This window comes from Schizophyllum commune, assembly GCF_000143185.2.
Source record: "Schizophyllum commune H4-8 unplaced genomic scaffold SCHCOscaffold_2, whole genome shotgun sequence".
NCBI lineage: Eukaryota > Fungi > Basidiomycota > Agaricomycetes > Agaricales > Schizophyllaceae > Schizophyllum > Schizophyllum commune.
In genome coordinates, this window is record NW_026089539.1 from 1,056,603 (window position 1) to 1,072,436 (window position 15,834).

Below are 15,834 nucleotides of genomic sequence, written 5' to 3' on the forward strand. Positions count from 1 at the left end.
TACGTATGCAGCAGCTGGGTAAACCAGGCGAATCAGGGCGACCACTGATGCACACGACTCCCTCGCCAGCTGCGCAGCTTGGCATGACCTCGTAGGCGCCCATCGCAAACTATCGGCTATTCTTCCTCGTTTCACATTTTATTCGCGGTCCCTGGAACCTGGGATCGTCGGCGAAGACAAGGAGCAAACAAGAAGCGTATGGTCATCATGCCATGCGGCGGAGTGGAGGTATTGTTCTGCGAAGATCAGCGAGAGGAAGCGTCGGCAAGCGTACGCACCGAAGAACACTTTGGGCGTTGATTATTGCGGTAGCCGACGGAGAAGAACGTCCGTGGGTCCAAGAGCATCGTATAAGCATGAACAAAGGAAAAAGGAAATGTACAACGATTGTAAAGTATATGAGCGATGCAAGATAGTGGACGACGAGGGAGGTGCGGCGCGAGCAGTGGTGGGAACAGAACGAGAGACCAGCGCATGATAGTCGGGTTATGGAAGGTGTAGTCCGCGCGTCGGGGATAGGTTGGAGCGTTGAAACTCAGCGGTAGCGGTTGAAGGAGTCGAGGTCGGGGCCGCCGCCACGGCCCGCGAGAAGGAGCTGCATGAGGTCCTCGGGCGACGGCTGCCCATGCTGAGGGAGGTGGGGAGGCAGACCGTGCGCGAGGTGCTGCTGTTGCTGTTGCTGTTGTTGCTGCTGAGCGCGCAGGTTGAGGAGAGCAGCTTGCTGCGAAAGCTGGTGCTGGGGCAGTCCTCCAAGGCCGCCTAGCCCAGCCGCGCCGCCATTGCGCATGCTCATGATATGAGCCTGAGCAGCGCGTAGCTCAAGCTCCTGAGGTGTGAACCCGCCGAGATGAGCGTTCTGTAGCTGCTGAGCGGCAGGTATGCCGCGGATCTGAGGACCGCCGAAGGGAACATTGCCACCACCAGGAATACCGTTGAAGTTCGTCTGAAGAGGTGCATTGGCATGCAGACCCCCATTCTGCAGACCTTGAAGACCAATAAACTGCGAAGGGTCGTGAGGCGGACGGCCACCGAGGTTTGCAAGCCCTGGCGGCAGACGCTGCTGCTGCTGCAGAAGAGTGGCCTGCGCCTGCGCAGTGAGCGGCGACGGGCCACCACGGAACTGCTGCTGCTGCAACGCCGCCGCAGACAGCCCAACACCACCACGCCCACCAAGTTGCTGCCCGTACAGCTGCTGGGGAGGAGGCTGGCGCGGGGCTGGCTGGTTCCAGAACGCCGGGTCCGCACCGCGCTGATGCGGGGGTGGGCGTTGCACACTGAAGTGGGGATCGTCGATAGGGTCGGCGAACATAGGACCTTTCTCGCGGGGAGGAGGCGCCGTGCGGAGGCCCGGGACCATGCCGTCAGGTACGAAGCTGCGGTCGTCGAAGTGGCTGTCGTAGAAGGATTCGAGGCGGCTGGGATGGATACCTTGTTGCTGCAGGAGCGCTAGCTGGGCCTGTTGCTGGAGTTGAATATCCCTAGCGGGCGGAACAACAGTAGGCGGGTTTGGAGCGCGAGGATTCTGATTGTTGTTAGTACATCTCGTACACAACATCAGAAAGAAAGGTAAACTTACGTGCGTCGCCGAATTGTTCAGCATGGCAAAGATCTCGTCCATGGCGCGTCCATCGGGCCCACTACCAGGGACGTTCATGGGCGACGGCTCCTGCCTTAGCCCAACAGGCGACTCCCCGCCAGATTGCATCTTCGCGGCGCCGTCCCTCGTCTTTCCATCGAAGAACTTCGCAAAGCGACTGCCCCTCATACCCGGCACGGATCCATCCGGCGACAGCGACTCATTAAACGACGGGCTGTTGTTCCCTGGAACACGCATAGGTTGCTCCAGCGAGTTCGGCGCGCGGCGCGCGTCCTCGAAGCCGTAAGAGGTACGCGATGTGTCCTCGAAAGGTGAATATGCGGAGCCGTGCGCTGATCCTGGTTTGGATGGTAGCTGCACGATAGCGGGGTCGCGTCTGATGGCTTCCAAGGCGATGTTCGGTTGAGCAGGGACTTGCGGCGCCTGAGCGCCGTTCGCAGGGGAACCAGGAGCAGCGGGAGCAGCCTTAGCCTGGGCGGGACCGCGACCCAGCGAGAGCAAACGTGATCCTGCGGCTGCACTAAGGGCAGACGTGGGCGAGTTGGCTGTAGAGTCCAGTGGGGAAGCTTCCGCGGACGTCGGCTGGCTGGGTCTGGGGAATAACCTGGAAGTTGCCGGGAGAACGTCTTCGAGATGGACTTCGGGCTTGGGAGGGAGGGACGCCAGGCCAGACAAGGCAGGCGCGGCGTTGTCCGCGGTAGATGAGGTGACGGCAGAGGAAGACGGAGGCTGACCGCTCGATTTTGACTCGGCCATGGCAGAGGCGGACACGGATGAAGCTGGGAGCAAAATGAGCATCATGTTTGCCCACGCTGGATGTGAACATACAGGAGATAGCCTCCGAGACGCGACCGGGCGCGACGGACGCTATGGTTGGCGACGCCTCGGCTGACGGGCCGTCTGCCTTCTTCTTGTCGTCCTCTTTCTTCATCATCATGCGGAAGAGCTGAATCTCGTCGAGGCCGCCGCCTCCGCCGCCGGACGGAGCAGCTGCGGCGGCTTCCTGGGCAGCTGCAACGCCCTTCTCCTTCGCCTCCTTCTCTTTCATGCCCTTCTTCCACGCCTGTATGCCATCGAGCTCGCCATCCGCACCCTTTCCACCCAAAATGCCGGTGCCAGATGTTGCAGGCGGGATATAAGTGTCCATCCACGCAGGCTCCTTCTCCCTCTCGCGATCACGGTCCCTCCCATTGCCCTTGGGCTCATCCCGCTCCTTCCCATCGTCCCCATTCCGCCGATCGCGCCCTCCACCGCGCTCAGTGCCACGCTTCGTGCGCGCCTCCCGCTCCTCCACGACCTGCCACCGATCGCCCCGATCACGGCGCTCGTCCCACCCACGTTCTTCGCGATAGCGGTCGCGGTCGCGCCGGGACGCAATCCGCTCATCGCGCTTGCCATCGTCGCGCCAGCGACGGGGATCATCCGGGTCGTCATCGTCTCGCGGGCGTCGGTGATTGCGGGGATCGTCGTAGTCCTCCTTGCCTCTGCGGTCGTCGCGCTCGCGGCGGGTGGAGGACTGCTCGCGCCGAGGGCGGGACGAGTCGCGCGCACGGGAACGATTGCGCTCGCGGTCGTCGCGGCGGCCGCCGTCTGATCATGAATGGATGAGGTTGTAGGCTTCTAGTCGTGTCAATGAACTCACTGTCTTCTCTGCCGCCACGCTCTCCTCCTGCGATCATGAGTTATTAACGGACAGATGAGATTAAGTGCGTGCGGCACGAACCTCTTCGCCAGTCGTCATCACCGGCCTTCTTCCTGCCTGTTTCACCGCGGCGCGTCGTGAGGGTGGCTATCGGGCCCGTACTGGCCAGGCGCGTGGAGGACGCCGAGGAGAGGTGAGGGGCGACATCGCGATCCTTGTTCCTGCCGTTCAGGCCGAGACCCATGCGGTCGCGGTCGTATCTCTCAGACATCTGGGCATGGCGAGTTGAGAGGAGGTCGGCGACGCGAGGAAACGAGAGCTGACGTTGCGTATTCCTTCTCTGTCACGTTCGTCTCTGTCTCTGTCGCTGCGCAGGGACTGGTGCTTGAAGTTGCCCATTTGCGAGGGTTGTGAGACCGTGGCTCGGAAGGAGGGTCTCGTGGGGGTATCTAGCGTACAATTGAGCGCATGCGTGTATATGAGCGATGCACGACACACCTCCGTCTTCAGGATCCCGCCTGAATCTGCCAAGTGTCGTTAGCGCTCGACAGGACGTGTAGACGATAACCGCGTTTGCGCACCTGCGTTCTCGCGGTGGACTCGAGGCTTCCTCCTTCTTTGTGAGGCTCTGTTCGTTTTCCGTTCTGAAGCATCGTTCAAGCAGCTGCGTTGTGCATAAACAAAGACCTTACCCAAACCAGTCTTTGAGCTCGGGCATGCCTGGCGGCAGCTGCACGAGTGGTGATGCGTGGAGATACAGAAGCTGTTTCCTGGTGTATATTCGCAGCGGACGCTGAGCGACAGGCTGCTGGGTCCCCTGGGCCTGCTCTGGCGAACGCTGGTCGTCGTGTATGGCGAGACCGGCGACAGCGTCGGCAAGCTGGTCTGGAGACCCATTTTCAGTGGTTTTCGGGATATCAGCTGGGGCAATGGCAGTTCCGACGGCGGCCATGGCGTTCGGCGATGATGACGGCGATGAAGGGAGGAGGCGAGACGGCGGGCAGGACTTGGTCGAGTGCAAGTCCGTCGACGCGGCAGAGGGTCCGGCGTGGCTTGTGACCAGTCGATCGTCGCTCAATCCGGCAACGCCCATGGCCTTCCTTCATTCCAAACAGCCGACACTCAAGCATTTTATTCTGAGGCAAGAAGTCCTCAACTTTTATCGCTATGCTATTCGCTGTACACGAGGTAGAGAGAATAGTCGAATGAGATGGCAGACTCTGATAGGTGGGCAGGAATACCCCACCCGCAAGCACGCGTAGAGACCGTTGCATGGATTCGCTCAGAAATTGAAAGGAATCGCCACCTCAGTGACACGGTATGGTCGTCTACTTGCACCTGATACGTGTAGCTTATCCTCGCGCAGGAATTGATTGAAGACAAGTTGAGGATAATTCGACGCGAGGTCAAGCAGCTGCTGCCCGCTGCAGTCACCCTGCGCTCTCCAGGTCGTGGAAAGTGACCGTTCCCGCTACAGAGTCGCTATCTTGCTGTTTTCTGCCCGTTTGATAGTCGATAAACACGCCTTTGTGCAGATACCAATGCGTGCAGGCGCCACTTGAACCAGTCACGTGCGGCGCACTTTGCCGGCGCGGTCTCCGCGGGCCCCAAAACAACTCCTGTCCGGTACACGCACCCATCAATCGGTCTTTAGGTGACTGCCTTTGTCCCCTGAGTCTCATCCGTACTTAGCAGTTGACACGGGACCCTAGCGCGCCTATCTGATTGCCCATCGTACCTAAGCCCTCCTTAGCTCCTCCACTCCTTGTGTCCCCCCACCACCCTCGCCACGATGGATATCTTCATGAAAAATATAGGCTTTAATACGACTCAGTATGAGCTCACGCAATGTCTGGCCGATATTCTCCACCATGAGCCCTACACTCGGCTATCGGGCTTGCCTATCAACTTCAATGTACGGCTATTCAAGGACAAGAACGGCGGGGTTCGCCAACATCGCGGCATAGGCATCTTGACTGTCCCCACTCTGGACATCGGAAACCTCTTTCTACACGAATACGGCGGCCCATTCACTACGAAGCGATGCACTCCTCGCAGTGGCCAAGGTCGCGCGATCCAATTTCAGAAAGCTAATCGCCAGCCGCCTGATCCCAGCATCTTGGAGGATATACGCCGCCTCCCATATCAGGACCCGCAGGCAGTACGACAGCAAAACGAGCGCACTAACTACCTGCAACGAAATCAAATCGCCGTCAGCGCCGTCCAGTTTGGGTGGGACTGTCGCGACGCTGTGTTTTCCATCGAATGGGAGGAGACATTCCAGTGGAACGACGCGTATGTCATGTTCGACGACGAGCGGCGAGAGATACGGGTCCGTATGCGCCACCCCGACTCGCCTGGGAGACTGCTCGCTATTGCGATGCGCTACACGCAAATCATGATTATATCCGCGCCCCGCCATTCTGACAATCCTGCCATCACGATCAGCCTCTCCGTCGCGCCTTTCTTCGAGTCTGAGGTACCCAACCCCTCGCAGGACGATCGCCGCGTTCGCCTACCCCACCTCCCGTTCGGGCATCATGAAGACGTCGTTGCTTTCACGTCACTTGCCCTGCGCCTCGTCCTGCCATCGCAGGAATCCCTCCGACGATTCCACGAGGTCGCTGCCGTTGCAGACGTACACCACCTCGACGACTGCGACTACCCCGCTGTCCGTCGAAATATCTTCGGTCCCATCGTTATGGGCCGCATACAAGAGTGGCAGCGCCACTTCCCTTGGGCCGTCTCCTTCCAGATCGAGGGCTTACTCCGCTGCCTACACATGGGCCCTGACGAGCTTTTGACCTTCATGCCTAGGGTCCATGCCATACACCGGCGCCATGGCACCTCATATACCGCTCTATTCCTCAAGTACTTCCAGAGTCGGCTGGTTGCTTGGGTGCAGTACGAGGACGAGTCGGAGTCGATCGACGAGTGCTTCCAGCGCGCGACGAAGGAGTTCGCGAAGCAGGGGCTGAACGAGGTGGTCAAACCGACCGACGGTAGCGTCTTCGACTCACTGCATGTGATCGTAACGCCGACGACGATGATTCTGGAGGGCCCGTTCCCCGAGCGGTCGAATCGTATCATCCGGATGTACGACGCGAAGTATCATGATTGCTTCCTGCGCGTGAGCTTCGTGGAAGAGGGGCGGCTGCAGTATCGGTTCGACAGGGAGGTCGATGGACGAACGTTCATTCGCGAGCGCATTGGGCCTTTGCTGAAAAAGGGCCTTCACATCGCTGGACACAAGTTCGAGTTCCTTGCGTATTCGCAGTCGGCGCTGAAGGAGCATGCTGTTTGGTGTGCCTACATCCCCTTCATCGACCTACGTCCATCCTCACCTCTATATAGGTTCGTCAAACCTTTCCGCCCTGACGGCCAACGCGCCGACGTGAACGCCGCCACCATCATCGCCGGTATCGGTGATTTCAGCACCAGCAAGGACCGCTTCTGCCCAGCGCGCTACGCCGCCCGTCTCTCGCAGGCCTTCACCGCCACCGACGCCTCCGTCTTTGTCGAGGCGGAGGAGATCGGTTACCACGACGACATATCCACCAGCGATGGAGCATACCACTTCACCGACGGCGTGGGGACGATGTCGAAGGAGATGGCGAGGGATACGTGGACGGAGCTGCGTCGGACGAGGAAGAGGGCGCGGAAGAGCAAGGGGACGCCGGCGAGTTTTCAGGTTCGGCTGATGGGGTCGAAGGGGATGTTGAGCGTGGATTATAAGCTAAGGGGGAGGGCGGTTTGCTTGAGGCCGTCGATGATCAAGTTTGAGGCGCCGGATAGTTTGAACTTGGAGATCGCGAGGGCGTTTGACAGGCCGGGGAAGTACGTGCTACACTTCGGCTTGAATTCCTCCTTACCTTCTCACTGACGAATCTCCAGATACTACCTCAACCGCCCGCTCATCATGCTCCTCGAGGGCCTCGGCGTCCCCTACGAGACCTTCCTCAAATACCAGGACCTCGCTGTCCGCGATGCCCACCGTGCCACCGAATCCCTTGAGCACGCCGCCCGTATGCTCGAAGCCTTCGGCCTCGGCACCTCCTTCCGCCTCCCCTCCGTCCTCCTTAACCTCGAAAAACTCGGCATCGACCATCTCCCCGGGGATGCCTTCTACGACCGCATGCTCGAATTCGCGATCAACCACGTCCTGCGAGTGCTCAAGAACCACGCGCGCATCCCGATCCCGGGCGCATACACGCTGGTGGGCGTAGCAGATGTGCATCGGTATCTAGCGGAAGGGGAGGTGTTCGCGTGCGTGAAGGAGGTGGATAGTAATAGGATTGAGTATCTGGAGGGGGATATCTTAATCTCGAGGTCACCGACCATACATCCGGGGGATGTGCAGGTGGTGAGGGCGATCGGGCGGCCGCCGGCGGGGTCGCCGTTTGCGCAGGAGCCGTTGGCGAATACTGTCGTGTTTTCGGTCAAAGGTATGTTGTTAGGTCCTTTTCAAGCCCGGCATGAGCAGCATCTGACTGTTTCTCACTCAGGTTCAAGACCTTTGCCATCGATGCTTGGAGGCGGCGACCTCGATGGGGACGTGTACAACCTGATTTGCCTGGATACGACACATCCAGAATTCCGTCCCGCACGAACCTGCGACCCCGCATCCTACGCTGCGGCCCCCAGGAAAGTACTGGACCGACCAGCCAACATGGACGACGTAGCCGACTTCGTTTTGGACTTCATGAGTTTCGATGTGCGTGGAACCGATTTTGGTTATCTCTGTAGAGGATTGGGTCCTCAAGTTCGCCCTCACAGGTCCTGGGCATCATCGCCATCAACTGGCTGGTCATCGCAGACCAGAGTCAGGAGAATATTTTCGATAACGACTGCCTGACGCTGTCGCAACTGCATAGCGATGCGGTTGACTTTCCGAAGTCGGGACAACCGGTAGAAATTACCAAGATCCCCAAGCTCAAGTTCAAGGCGAAGGTATGTACATCAGAAGGTAGTTTATAGCGCGTTACCACACACCTCACAGCCCGACTGGAACGCGCCGGAGACAGTCAATCCTGACTCGGCGAGGTATTACGAGAGCCAGAGGGCCATTGGGAAACTCTTCCGCGCCATCGAGCTCACCGCTGTCCGCACTGTCAACCAAACCTCTCGCGCCCAAGGGCGTAGACGACGCCAACGCCGAACAACCCGCGACGATGTCGCCGAGTCCCTCTCCGGCCTGAGCATGGACGACATCGACGACCCCCTGTTCGACGCCCTCTACGACCGCGTCGCCGCCTACGACATGAAGGTCAACGAAGAGGCCACGCTGGAGGAGGTTGAGTCCACCGGCCAGCTCTTCCAGCGCTACGTGAACGAGCTGCGCAGCATTTGCGCCACGAACACGCTCTCGCAGTCGCGCGCCGCGATGCTCACGGAGGAGGAGGCGACCGTCGGCACGATCGTGCAGAAGACGTCGCAGCCAAGGAAGCGCAAGGATCAGATGGCGAAGCTCAGGGAGCAGACGGACTTTTTGGTGAGGGGGATCAGGGAGGAGATGGCGGGGGACGACGATGATATCCCGGAGGTGCCGCTGCATAGGGCGTGGCTGGCGTGGCAGCTGGCGTATCAGAAGCAGAAGCAGAAGTTGTTTGGGGCGCAGAGCTTCGGGTGGGTGGCGATGGGTGCTATCTTTGAGGCGGTGAAGGAGATCGAGGATAGAATGAAGGAGGAGCAGGCGTTTAGGTTTTACTAACTTGGACTTGACTTACCACGAGCGACATCTGTACTTACATGCATACTCCTACTGAACAGTACGACGATGACATCCCATCCATCATCTTCTTCCAAGAGTACAGGGCAGTGTTTTGAGCAGCATTATCGTACAAAAACAACATGAACATACAGAAGATGCAAAAGATGAGAAGTCCGCCGAGTCGATGGCATACACTATGCGGAGTTTCGCAAGACTAGAGGAATAGTCAGTCAGAGCGATAGTGGGAGATTCTGAAATACTCACTCAAGATGACAGAGTCCCCACTGCGATGATAAAAAGTCAGCAAAAGAGGAGGGATATTTCATGGAGAAGTACCGAAGGAACATCTTGCTGATGAAGCGGTCCTTGTTGACGGGCTTCTTGTTCTTCCCTTTTGGTATCTCAGTCCACATCTGCTGGGTGTAAGCGTTGAGGGGAAGGGAGAAGGTGAATTGACGCGCCTCCTTCACATTCTCGAGCACCTGAGGGGAAGCGATCAGTACATCTAAGGGTAGGGGGTGGACGTAATCGCGCACCATGTTGCTATGTCTGTCAAACGCCTTGACGCGTGCAAGGAGCTTCTTGTCGTTTCTCAAGGAGATGAGGACCTGGGTGTGGTTGCGGACCGCCTGCTGGAGGACGGACAACGGGCCCTGGGAGATTTCGTGCTCCTCAAGCTGCCTGAGCTGGGCCTCGTCGAGCTCGGACTTGGGGACGTGGACGTATTGACTGCGAACATGATCAACAATATGCAAACGCGTATAGCAGGGATACGGACCTCATGGCGAAGAACAAGGCGCGTCTGTGTGCAATTGTTTGTTTCCTGTACTTTTCGGGCATGTGGCGTCTATGATCGGCATTGTTTTCGTTCATCACTTCCCCCACCGACACCGCAAGCATGGGACGAATACATAGGAAGGGCAAGGCTGGCGCCGCGAAGGCATACATCACCCGCTCATCTGCCGTCAAAAAGCTGCAAGTGTCTCTGGCGGATTTCAGGAGACTCTGTATCTTGAAGGGTGCGTGATGGGCTACTTCTGGGTTGCGCGGGTATTCACAGGACTTATAGGCATCTTCCCTCGCGAGCCTCGCAACAAGAAGAAGGCCAACAAGGGCTCCTCTGTCCCCACCTCCTTCTACTACACCAAAGACATTGCTTTCCTCGCCCATGAGCCTGTACTGAAGCGGCTACGAGAGCACAAGGCGTTTGCGAAGAAGCTCTCTCGCGCGCTCGGTCGGGGGGAGTGGGGCGATGCGAAGCATCTTGAGGAGAACAAGCCTGTTTACCGGATAGACCACATCATCAAGGAGAGGTGCGTTAGAAAGTTGCTGCTTGGCCATCGCAAGCTAACGATCAGGTTAGGTATCCGACCTTCATTGATGCCCTCCGTGATATCGACGACGCCCTCTGCATGATCTTCCTCTTTGCATCCCTCCCCTCCGGCGATCGTATCCCCCCTTCCCTGACAGAAAACTGCTCAAGACTCGCCGCGGAATGGCAGCTCTACGTGATGCACTCGAAAAGCTTGCGGAAGGCTTTCCTGTCGATCAAGGGCGTCTACTACCAGGCTGAGGTTATGGATCAGACAATAACATGGCTGGTGCCGTATCAATTCACACAGAACGTGCGTACCGATCATCAGAACTTGAATCGTATTACTGACAGTGTGCTTAGGTCCCCTCTGACGTCGACGTGCGAGTGATGCTCACCTTCTTGGAGCTCTATCAGACTATGCTCGGCTTCGTCTTCTTCAAGCTCTACACTGATGCCGGCCTTGTCTACCCGCCGCCTCTTGACATCAAGAAGGACGAGGGTGCTGCCGGCGTTGGCGCATACAGTTTGCAAGAGGCAACAAAGCCCGTCGTCCCCAGCAAACCCAAGGCGAAGGAAGTCGAGGTCGACGGCCACAAGGTCACCACCAAAGACGTCAAGCAGGCAATCAAGAGCCTCACCTCCGCCGAGGCCGCCGCAACCGACGGCGACGTCGAAATGACCTCCGCCGAGCCCGCGCCCGCAGAGGAGGAGGAAGAATTCGTCCCCCACCCCTCCACAAAAGACACCGAGACCGCCGCGTCCCTCCCCACGCTCCAATCCATATCCGCCCTCCCGCCCTCCCTCTCCACCACCCTCTTCGCTCCCTACACCTTTTACCTCTCCCGCGAGATCTCCCGCCCCATCTTCGAGTTCCTCATCCGCTCCTTTGGCGGGCGCGTCGGGTGGCCCGAGTCCTCAGGGGGCGGGTCGCCCATCAGCGAGTCCGACGAGGCGATCACGCACGTCATTATCGACCGGCCGCCCCCGCGGAAGGCGAACGAGACGCCGGAGGAGCGCGAGAGGCGCGCGCGGCGGAAGTACGTGCAGCCGCAGTGGGTCGTGGACTGTATCAATGCCGGCAAGATCCTGCTCGAGGACTCGTATGCGCAGGGTGCGGTGCTCCCGCCGCATCTGAGCCCCTTCGGCGAGTACTACGAGGGAGCGTACGACCCGGCGAAGCCGCTCGATGCACAGCAGGGCGCGGTGCAGGAGAGCGAGGACGAGGACGAAGACATGGAGGCTGACGATGCGGAGAAGGGCGAGGAGGAAGACGAGGAGTCCGCCGAGGAAGAGGCGCCGGAAGCCATCGCCCTCAAGGCCGCCGTCTCTGCCGGCGCCGATCCCGAAGCCCTGCGCGCCGCCGAGCTCGCGGCAGAGGCGGCTGGCATCGACTACGGCGCGTTCGAGAAACAGGTCGCAAAGTCGCAGAAGAAGGCGAAGGCGCCGGCGAAGACGAACACGACGGATGACGCCGAGCAGGACATGAACAAGATGATGATGAGCAACAAGCAGCGCAAGTTGTACGAGAAGGTCAAGCACAGCCAGAAGAAGCGGGAGGCCGAGGTAAGCACTCGTATTTATTTGTGCGAGGAGATATGGACGCTGACGTCTCTGCCTCGCAGAAAACAAAACTCGAGCAGCGAAAGCTCGATCTGATCAAGCAAAAGAAGCAGCAGACGATGTCGAAGAAGGTTGCTTCATAGGTTGTGCTCATCGTGTTGTTTGTACCCATCCCACCTATCCATCGCTTTACCATCGTTCATCATCTGTAGTACTTTTGTCGATTCCATGTAGACACTGCCTTTCTTCGAAGAGGTCAACTCGATGCTACTGCATAACTCGACGCCCCTACTGTGCACTTTCGAGGTTCGTGAAGAGTCAAGGTAAACTTCTGAATGCTCGTGCGAGTTTGGTCTGATCGAAGGGAAGTGCTTTTGAACGGCCTGATGGTCTAGTAGTATGATTCCTTGTTAGGGTGCGAGCATCGTTTCGAGGAGGTCCCGGGTTCAATTCCCGGTCAGGCCCTGTCTTTGCGTCCCAAAGTTTTGAGTCATGTTTTTTGAACGACGAGACCGTGGCGAGGGAGCGAGCAATGTTTGTTAACGCACATTTGAGGCAACTTTATGGCCGGAGTTTCATCAATCTGATTCAATCAGTTCATCAGGCCCTGCTCGGACATCGGACCGGACCCCACATCTTGTTGCGCGCCACCATCATGACAGCCGACGCCCGACGACCCTCAATCGGTTCCCCACGTCGTTCTCTCGATGGCGCGCGTCCGCCAGCACCCACGTCGCCTCCTTCTGCCTCTGCATCTACACATTCCGCTCCCACTCCCCCATACTACATCCTCCTTTCGCACTCTGGCGTCCTCGCGCACGCGCCGATTACCTATCACTATGCGGACGACCCAGCACTAGCATTGCTACCGGAAAGTCCGGGAGAACATGTCGTGCTGCTAGACTGGACGTTGACTGAGGTGACGGGAACCGCAAACGCGTCGCCGTCTGGCGCTACGGCTGGGTCAACATCAGGCGCTACGACTGCTGGATCGACATCGGGCGCGGCGACGGCGTCGAGTGCGACGCCCCTTGTTAGTCCCTCTGCAAGTACACCTAGCGCACGAATAGCACATTCGGAATCGACCATCAAGCCGGACGATCTGGTGATGGGGGAGAGGGTCACTGCTCAATCGCTGTCGCCTTCGTTGGCGGTGACAGGCGTGCGCGTGGAGGACGTACAGAGTCATCGGATGTATGTGGTGGAGACGACGGATGGGGCAGGGTGCGTGTCCGAGGTCCAGATATATATGCATTCGCTGAAGATCTATGTAGGTGCGCGCCATCAGCGGACATGAGCGCAGAGGCGCTTGTAGCCACGTTCAAGCAGAGGTACGTACTGCATTCGAACGAGAAGTCTTGCTCATCGTACATTCCTTGTCCATCAGAAATGCTGCTCTTCAGCAAGTGCTCGACTATACGTCATTATGACAGCGCGCTGGGCGACCGTTCTCCCCATTCCTCACCTCCGCTACGACATGACATTCACCATACTGCTCGCACCTTGTATCAATATCCACCCATTGTTCCTCTATTAATGTGTATACATATACATGGGATATGGGGCTACCTCCGCTTGCCCTTCTTGCCAGCGTTACCACGCGCGGGAGAGGCAGCCTGAGCAGGCGCAGCCTCCGGTTCGCCCTGATTCATGAGAGCAGACAGGCTGCGTAAGGTATCAGTTGAGCCGAAAAGGGCATGCAGGACACTAATTAGAACGCACCCCGACTTGAAGTCCCCACTCGCGAACGCGCTCTGAATATCACCGAGCTTGGCCTGATTTGCGTTGATTTCTTGCAGGGCTTCAGGGTCGACGCTCTTCTGCAAAGGGTATCAGCGATGTTCACGTAGATACAGAAGCGATGGCGTACCATTAGGTAGGGCATGGCGAGCACCATGAGGAAACCCGCGCCCATAATGAGCATCATGGGGTTCTGCAGCATGCCGAGGGCATTGAAGGACGTAGGCGCGGTGTAGTAGTTGTACTTCCCCCTACACCAATATTAGGCTTTGCAGCATATAGAGGTCCTGTAGAAAACGCACCTTGCAGTAAGAACGATCGGGTAAGGGAGCGTGACTTGGGTGGGAGGGTCGAGAGGTGTGCCCGGCACGTAAGGACGAACGATGGGGTCGGCGTATGTGCCATTCTCGTCGGGTTCGGGGACATCGACGCGAAGCTATCGGCTGAGTGTGAGTGTTGTGAGGCATGTTGTCACATGGAAGGGGACGCACGGTATCGAACATGTAGTCGTGCGCGCGTACACTCAGCAAGTACGTGCCAGCAGGAACGTCCGGGCTGCAGACCAGTCAGCACTTTCCCCTTAATTGTCTCAGAAGCACGCACATTGAGAACTTCCCGCTCCTAAGCACATTCGCAGAGTACGCCGCATTATCGAGCAACACCTTCGCCTGTCCGAGCTGCTTGATGTCTACCTTGCGCGTCAATCCCTGCCCGACTGAACGTCCTACACCCTCACTCACCCTGACAAACACTATTCCACATAATCCCGCCTGTGATATCCGCGGCGAGGGCGGCGCCCGCGAAGGCGGCAGCCACGAAAGCGCTCAGCTTCATGGTGGAGGGACGAAAGGGTGGCTATGGCGCTTCGGCGCGCTCGGCCCGCTGATCGTGTCGTTTTCGTTCCGTCTTGAGCAAGTTGTCATTCCCCCTCCTCCCCCTTCCCCTCCGGCATCCTTGTGTGCGCCCTCTTTCCATCTATCCCAATACTCGACACACACATCATCATCCTCGCCCCTCATAATCAGCCAGAATGCGTCAAAAGCGCGCCAAGAGCTACCGCAAGCTCATGAGCCTGTACCACATCAACTTCGGCTTCAGGCAGCCGTACCAGATCCTCGTCGACGCCGACATGTGCAAGGCAGCGATCGACAACAAGATGGACCTGCACAAGCAGTTGGAAATGGTGCTGCAGGGTGATGTCAAGCCGAGTGAGTGGTGATCATCTGTGTGAAGGCTCGAGGGAATGCTGACGGATATGGGGGACTTGCCAGTGATCACGCAGTGTTGTATACACTCGCTGTACTTGGAGGGAAAGGCCGTGCAGCCGGCGGTGGACCTGGCAAAGACGTTTGAGCGGAGGAAGTGCAATCATCGTGAGGCAATTGCGGCGGATGAATGCCTTGCAGCGGTCATCGGTACGTTTACCTCCTTATCCATCTTGTAATCCATCGCTAATCCATCTTTCCAGGACCCACAAATAAGCACCGATATGCAGTCGCCACTCAGTCCCAGCCCCTGCGAGTGAAGCTGCGCGCCATCCCCGCCGTACCCCTTGTCCACATCAACCGCGCTGTCATGATCCTTGAGCCACCAAGCGATGCTACCTTACGACAGAAAGAACTCGTGCGTACCCTTTGTGTCATAGCTTACCCCTCTGTATGTATGCTCATCTTATCCACAGCTCGTTGCCACTTCGCTTAAGCCTTTTGCGCAAGACGCATCGTTGGCGAGCAAGCCGTCCACCTCGAAAGAAGAGCCGCCGAAGAAGAAACAGAAGGGACCGAAGGGCCCGAATCCACTCAGCGTTAAGAAGAAACAGAAGGGTACGGACGCAGCGTCAAAAGGGAAGAAGCCTGAGGAGAGTGCAAAGGCGGGCGAAAAGCGCAAACGCAGCCAAGAGGACGACGGCCATACGGAGGGTGGGCATGCGAAGGTCGACATTATCACAGGCGGCGACGGAGAGGCAGGTCAGTCATCAGGTCGCAAGCGCAAGAGAAAGCGGAAGACAGGCGGTGCGCAGGCCGGCGGAGGCGAGGGAGAAGCAGTGGAGGCAGCGTGAATGTATGTGCCGTTAGCTTTGTGATGAGTATGTTGTTGATTGTCGTGTGTAAAGAAATGTATGCGCGCGCTATGTCTGGCTGGCCAATCTTCGCAGTTGCCTCCAGGGTCCGATCCTGCAGGTTAAAAGCTGACATGCCTTTGGTCCGAACGCTCGCGACCCTTGGGGCGTGGGACCGCCGCTCGGCAACATCCGCGCTACCCTCGACGTC

General features: G+C 58.2%; 8 protein-coding genes and 1 non-coding gene across 9 annotated transcripts; 6 read left to right on the forward strand and 3 right to left on the reverse strand.

Annotated features, from left to right (window-relative positions):
- Positions 1-328: 328 nt before the first annotated feature.
- Positions 329-4,279, reverse strand: SCHCODRAFT_02610046 (uncharacterized protein). The gene is made up of 9 exons (XM_003037482.2): positions 3,932-4,279; positions 3,821-3,883; positions 3,738-3,763; positions 3,564-3,688; positions 3,321-3,510; positions 3,240-3,266; positions 2,426-3,187; positions 1,577-2,376; positions 329-1,522 (listed from the first exon to the last, which is right to left on the reverse strand). The coding sequence occupies exons 1-9, from the start codon at positions 4,189-4,191 to the stop codon at positions 536-538; spliced, it is 3,240 nt and encodes a 1,079-aa protein (XP_003037528.2). The 5' UTR covers positions 4,192-4,279; the 3' UTR covers positions 329-535.
- A 51-nt stretch (positions 4,280-4,330) lies between these two features.
- Positions 4,331-4,701, forward strand: SCHCODRAFT_02488716 (uncharacterized protein; the record flags this gene model as incomplete). The annotated part of the gene is made up of 3 exons (XM_003038828.2): positions 4,331-4,427; positions 4,475-4,557; positions 4,606-4,701. 3 exons carry the CDS (start codon positions 4,331-4,333, stop codon positions 4,699-4,701), a joined length of 276 nt encoding a protein of 91 aa, XP_003038874.2.
- A 330-nt stretch (positions 4,702-5,031) lies between these two features.
- On the forward strand, positions 5,032-8,949 carry SCHCODRAFT_02696369 (RdRP-domain-containing protein; the record flags this gene model as incomplete). The annotated part of the gene is made up of 6 exons (XM_050346895.1): positions 5,032-6,542; positions 6,594-7,076; positions 7,134-7,684; positions 7,745-7,953; positions 8,016-8,189; positions 8,239-8,949. The coding sequence occupies 6 exons, from the start codon at positions 5,032-5,034 to the stop codon at positions 8,947-8,949; spliced, it is 3,639 nt and encodes a 1,212-aa protein (XP_050202115.1).
- On the reverse strand, positions 8,814-9,747 carry SCHCODRAFT_02610053 (Sm-like ribonucleoprotein). Its single transcript, XM_050344408.1, has 6 exons — positions 9,728-9,747; positions 9,486-9,678; positions 9,411-9,431; positions 9,286-9,362; positions 9,214-9,233; positions 8,814-9,163 (listed from the first exon to the last, which is right to left on the reverse strand). The coding sequence occupies exons 1-6, from the start codon at positions 9,730-9,732 to the stop codon at positions 9,144-9,146; spliced, it is 336 nt and encodes a 111-aa protein (XP_050202116.1). The 5' UTR covers positions 9,733-9,747; the 3' UTR covers positions 8,814-9,143.
- A 76-nt stretch (positions 9,748-9,823) lies between these two features.
- On the forward strand, positions 9,824-12,112 carry SCHCODRAFT_02610055 (uncharacterized protein). Its single transcript, XM_003038826.2, has 5 exons — positions 9,824-9,968; positions 10,019-10,262; positions 10,313-10,574; positions 10,625-11,827; positions 11,887-12,112. Exons 1-5 carry the CDS (start codon positions 9,848-9,850, stop codon positions 11,965-11,967), a joined length of 1,911 nt encoding a protein of 636 aa, XP_003038872.1. The 5' UTR covers positions 9,824-9,847; the 3' UTR covers positions 11,968-12,112.
- A 92-nt stretch (positions 12,113-12,204) lies between these two features.
- SCHCODRAFT_t26 lies at positions 12,205-12,289 on the forward strand. The gene has a single exon. It is a non-coding gene; the product is annotated as a tRNA-Pro (tRNA).
- A 190-nt stretch (positions 12,290-12,479) lies between these two features.
- Positions 12,480-13,254, forward strand: SCHCODRAFT_02487593 (uncharacterized protein; the record flags this gene model as incomplete). Its single annotated transcript, XM_003038825.2, has 3 exons — positions 12,480-13,048; positions 13,099-13,155; positions 13,212-13,254. 3 exons carry the CDS (start codon positions 12,480-12,482, stop codon positions 13,252-13,254), a joined length of 669 nt encoding a protein of 222 aa, XP_003038871.1.
- Positions 13,255-13,389: 135 nt separating this feature from the next.
- SCHCODRAFT_02720828 (uncharacterized protein) lies at positions 13,390-14,775 on the reverse strand (the record flags this gene model as incomplete). Its single annotated transcript, XM_003037480.2, has 6 exons — positions 14,305-14,775; positions 14,168-14,252; positions 14,056-14,119; positions 13,867-14,000; positions 13,695-13,815; positions 13,390-13,644 (listed from the first exon to the last, which is right to left on the reverse strand). The coding sequence occupies exons 1-6, from the start codon at positions 14,396-14,398 to the stop codon at positions 13,390-13,392; spliced, it is 753 nt and encodes a 250-aa protein (XP_003037526.1). The 5' UTR covers positions 14,399-14,775.
- Positions 14,491-15,715, forward strand: SCHCODRAFT_02610060 (uncharacterized protein). Its single transcript, XM_003038824.2, has 4 exons — positions 14,491-14,772; positions 14,836-14,979; positions 15,033-15,187; positions 15,246-15,715. Exons 1-4 carry the CDS (start codon positions 14,595-14,597, stop codon positions 15,621-15,623), a joined length of 855 nt encoding a protein of 284 aa, XP_003038870.1. The 5' UTR covers positions 14,491-14,594; the 3' UTR covers positions 15,624-15,715.
- Positions 15,716-15,834: the final 119 nt, after the last annotated feature.

Coding starts and splice junctions, on each gene's coding strand:
- SCHCODRAFT_02610046 (XM_003037482.2), bottom strand. CDS start 4,191: ATGGCCGCCGTCGGAACTGCCATTGCCCCAGCTGATATCCCGAAAACC. Junction 3,884..3,931: donor GAGCTCAAAGACTGGTTTGG/GTAAGGTCTTTG, acceptor ACGATGCTTCAG/AACGGAAAACGAACAGAGCC. Junction 3,511..3,563: donor ACAGAGAAGGAATACGCAAC/GTCAGCTCTCGT, acceptor CGCCATGCCCAG/ATGTCTGAGAGATACGACCG.
- SCHCODRAFT_02610053 (XM_050344408.1), bottom strand. Junction 9,363..9,410: donor TGCTCGAGAATGTGAAGGAG/GCGCGTCAATTC, acceptor TACACCCAGCAG/ATGTGGACTGAGATACCAAA. Junction 9,164..9,213: donor TGGGGACTCTGTCATCTTGA/GTGAGTATTTCA, acceptor CTATTCCTCTAG/TCTTGCGAAACTCCGCATAG.
- SCHCODRAFT_02610055 (XM_003038826.2), top strand. CDS start 9,848: ATGGGACGAATACATAGGAAGGGCAAGGCTGGCGCCGCGAAGGCATAC. Junction 9,969..10,018: donor GAGACTCTGTATCTTGAAGG/GTGCGTGATGGG, acceptor CAGGACTTATAG/GCATCTTCCCTCGCGAGCCT. Junction 11,828..11,886: donor AGAAGAAGCGGGAGGCCGAG/GTAAGCACTCGT, acceptor TCTGCCTCGCAG/AAAACAAAACTCGAGCAGCG.
- SCHCODRAFT_02610060 (XM_003038824.2), top strand. CDS start 14,595: ATGCGTCAAAAGCGCGCCAAGAGCTACCGCAAGCTCATGAGCCTGTAC. Junction 14,980..15,032: donor ATGCCTTGCAGCGGTCATCG/GTACGTTTACCT, acceptor CCATCTTTCCAG/GACCCACAAATAAGCACCGA. Junction 15,188..15,245: donor CCTTACGACAGAAAGAACTC/GTGCGTACCCTT, acceptor TCTTATCCACAG/CTCGTTGCCACTTCGCTTAA.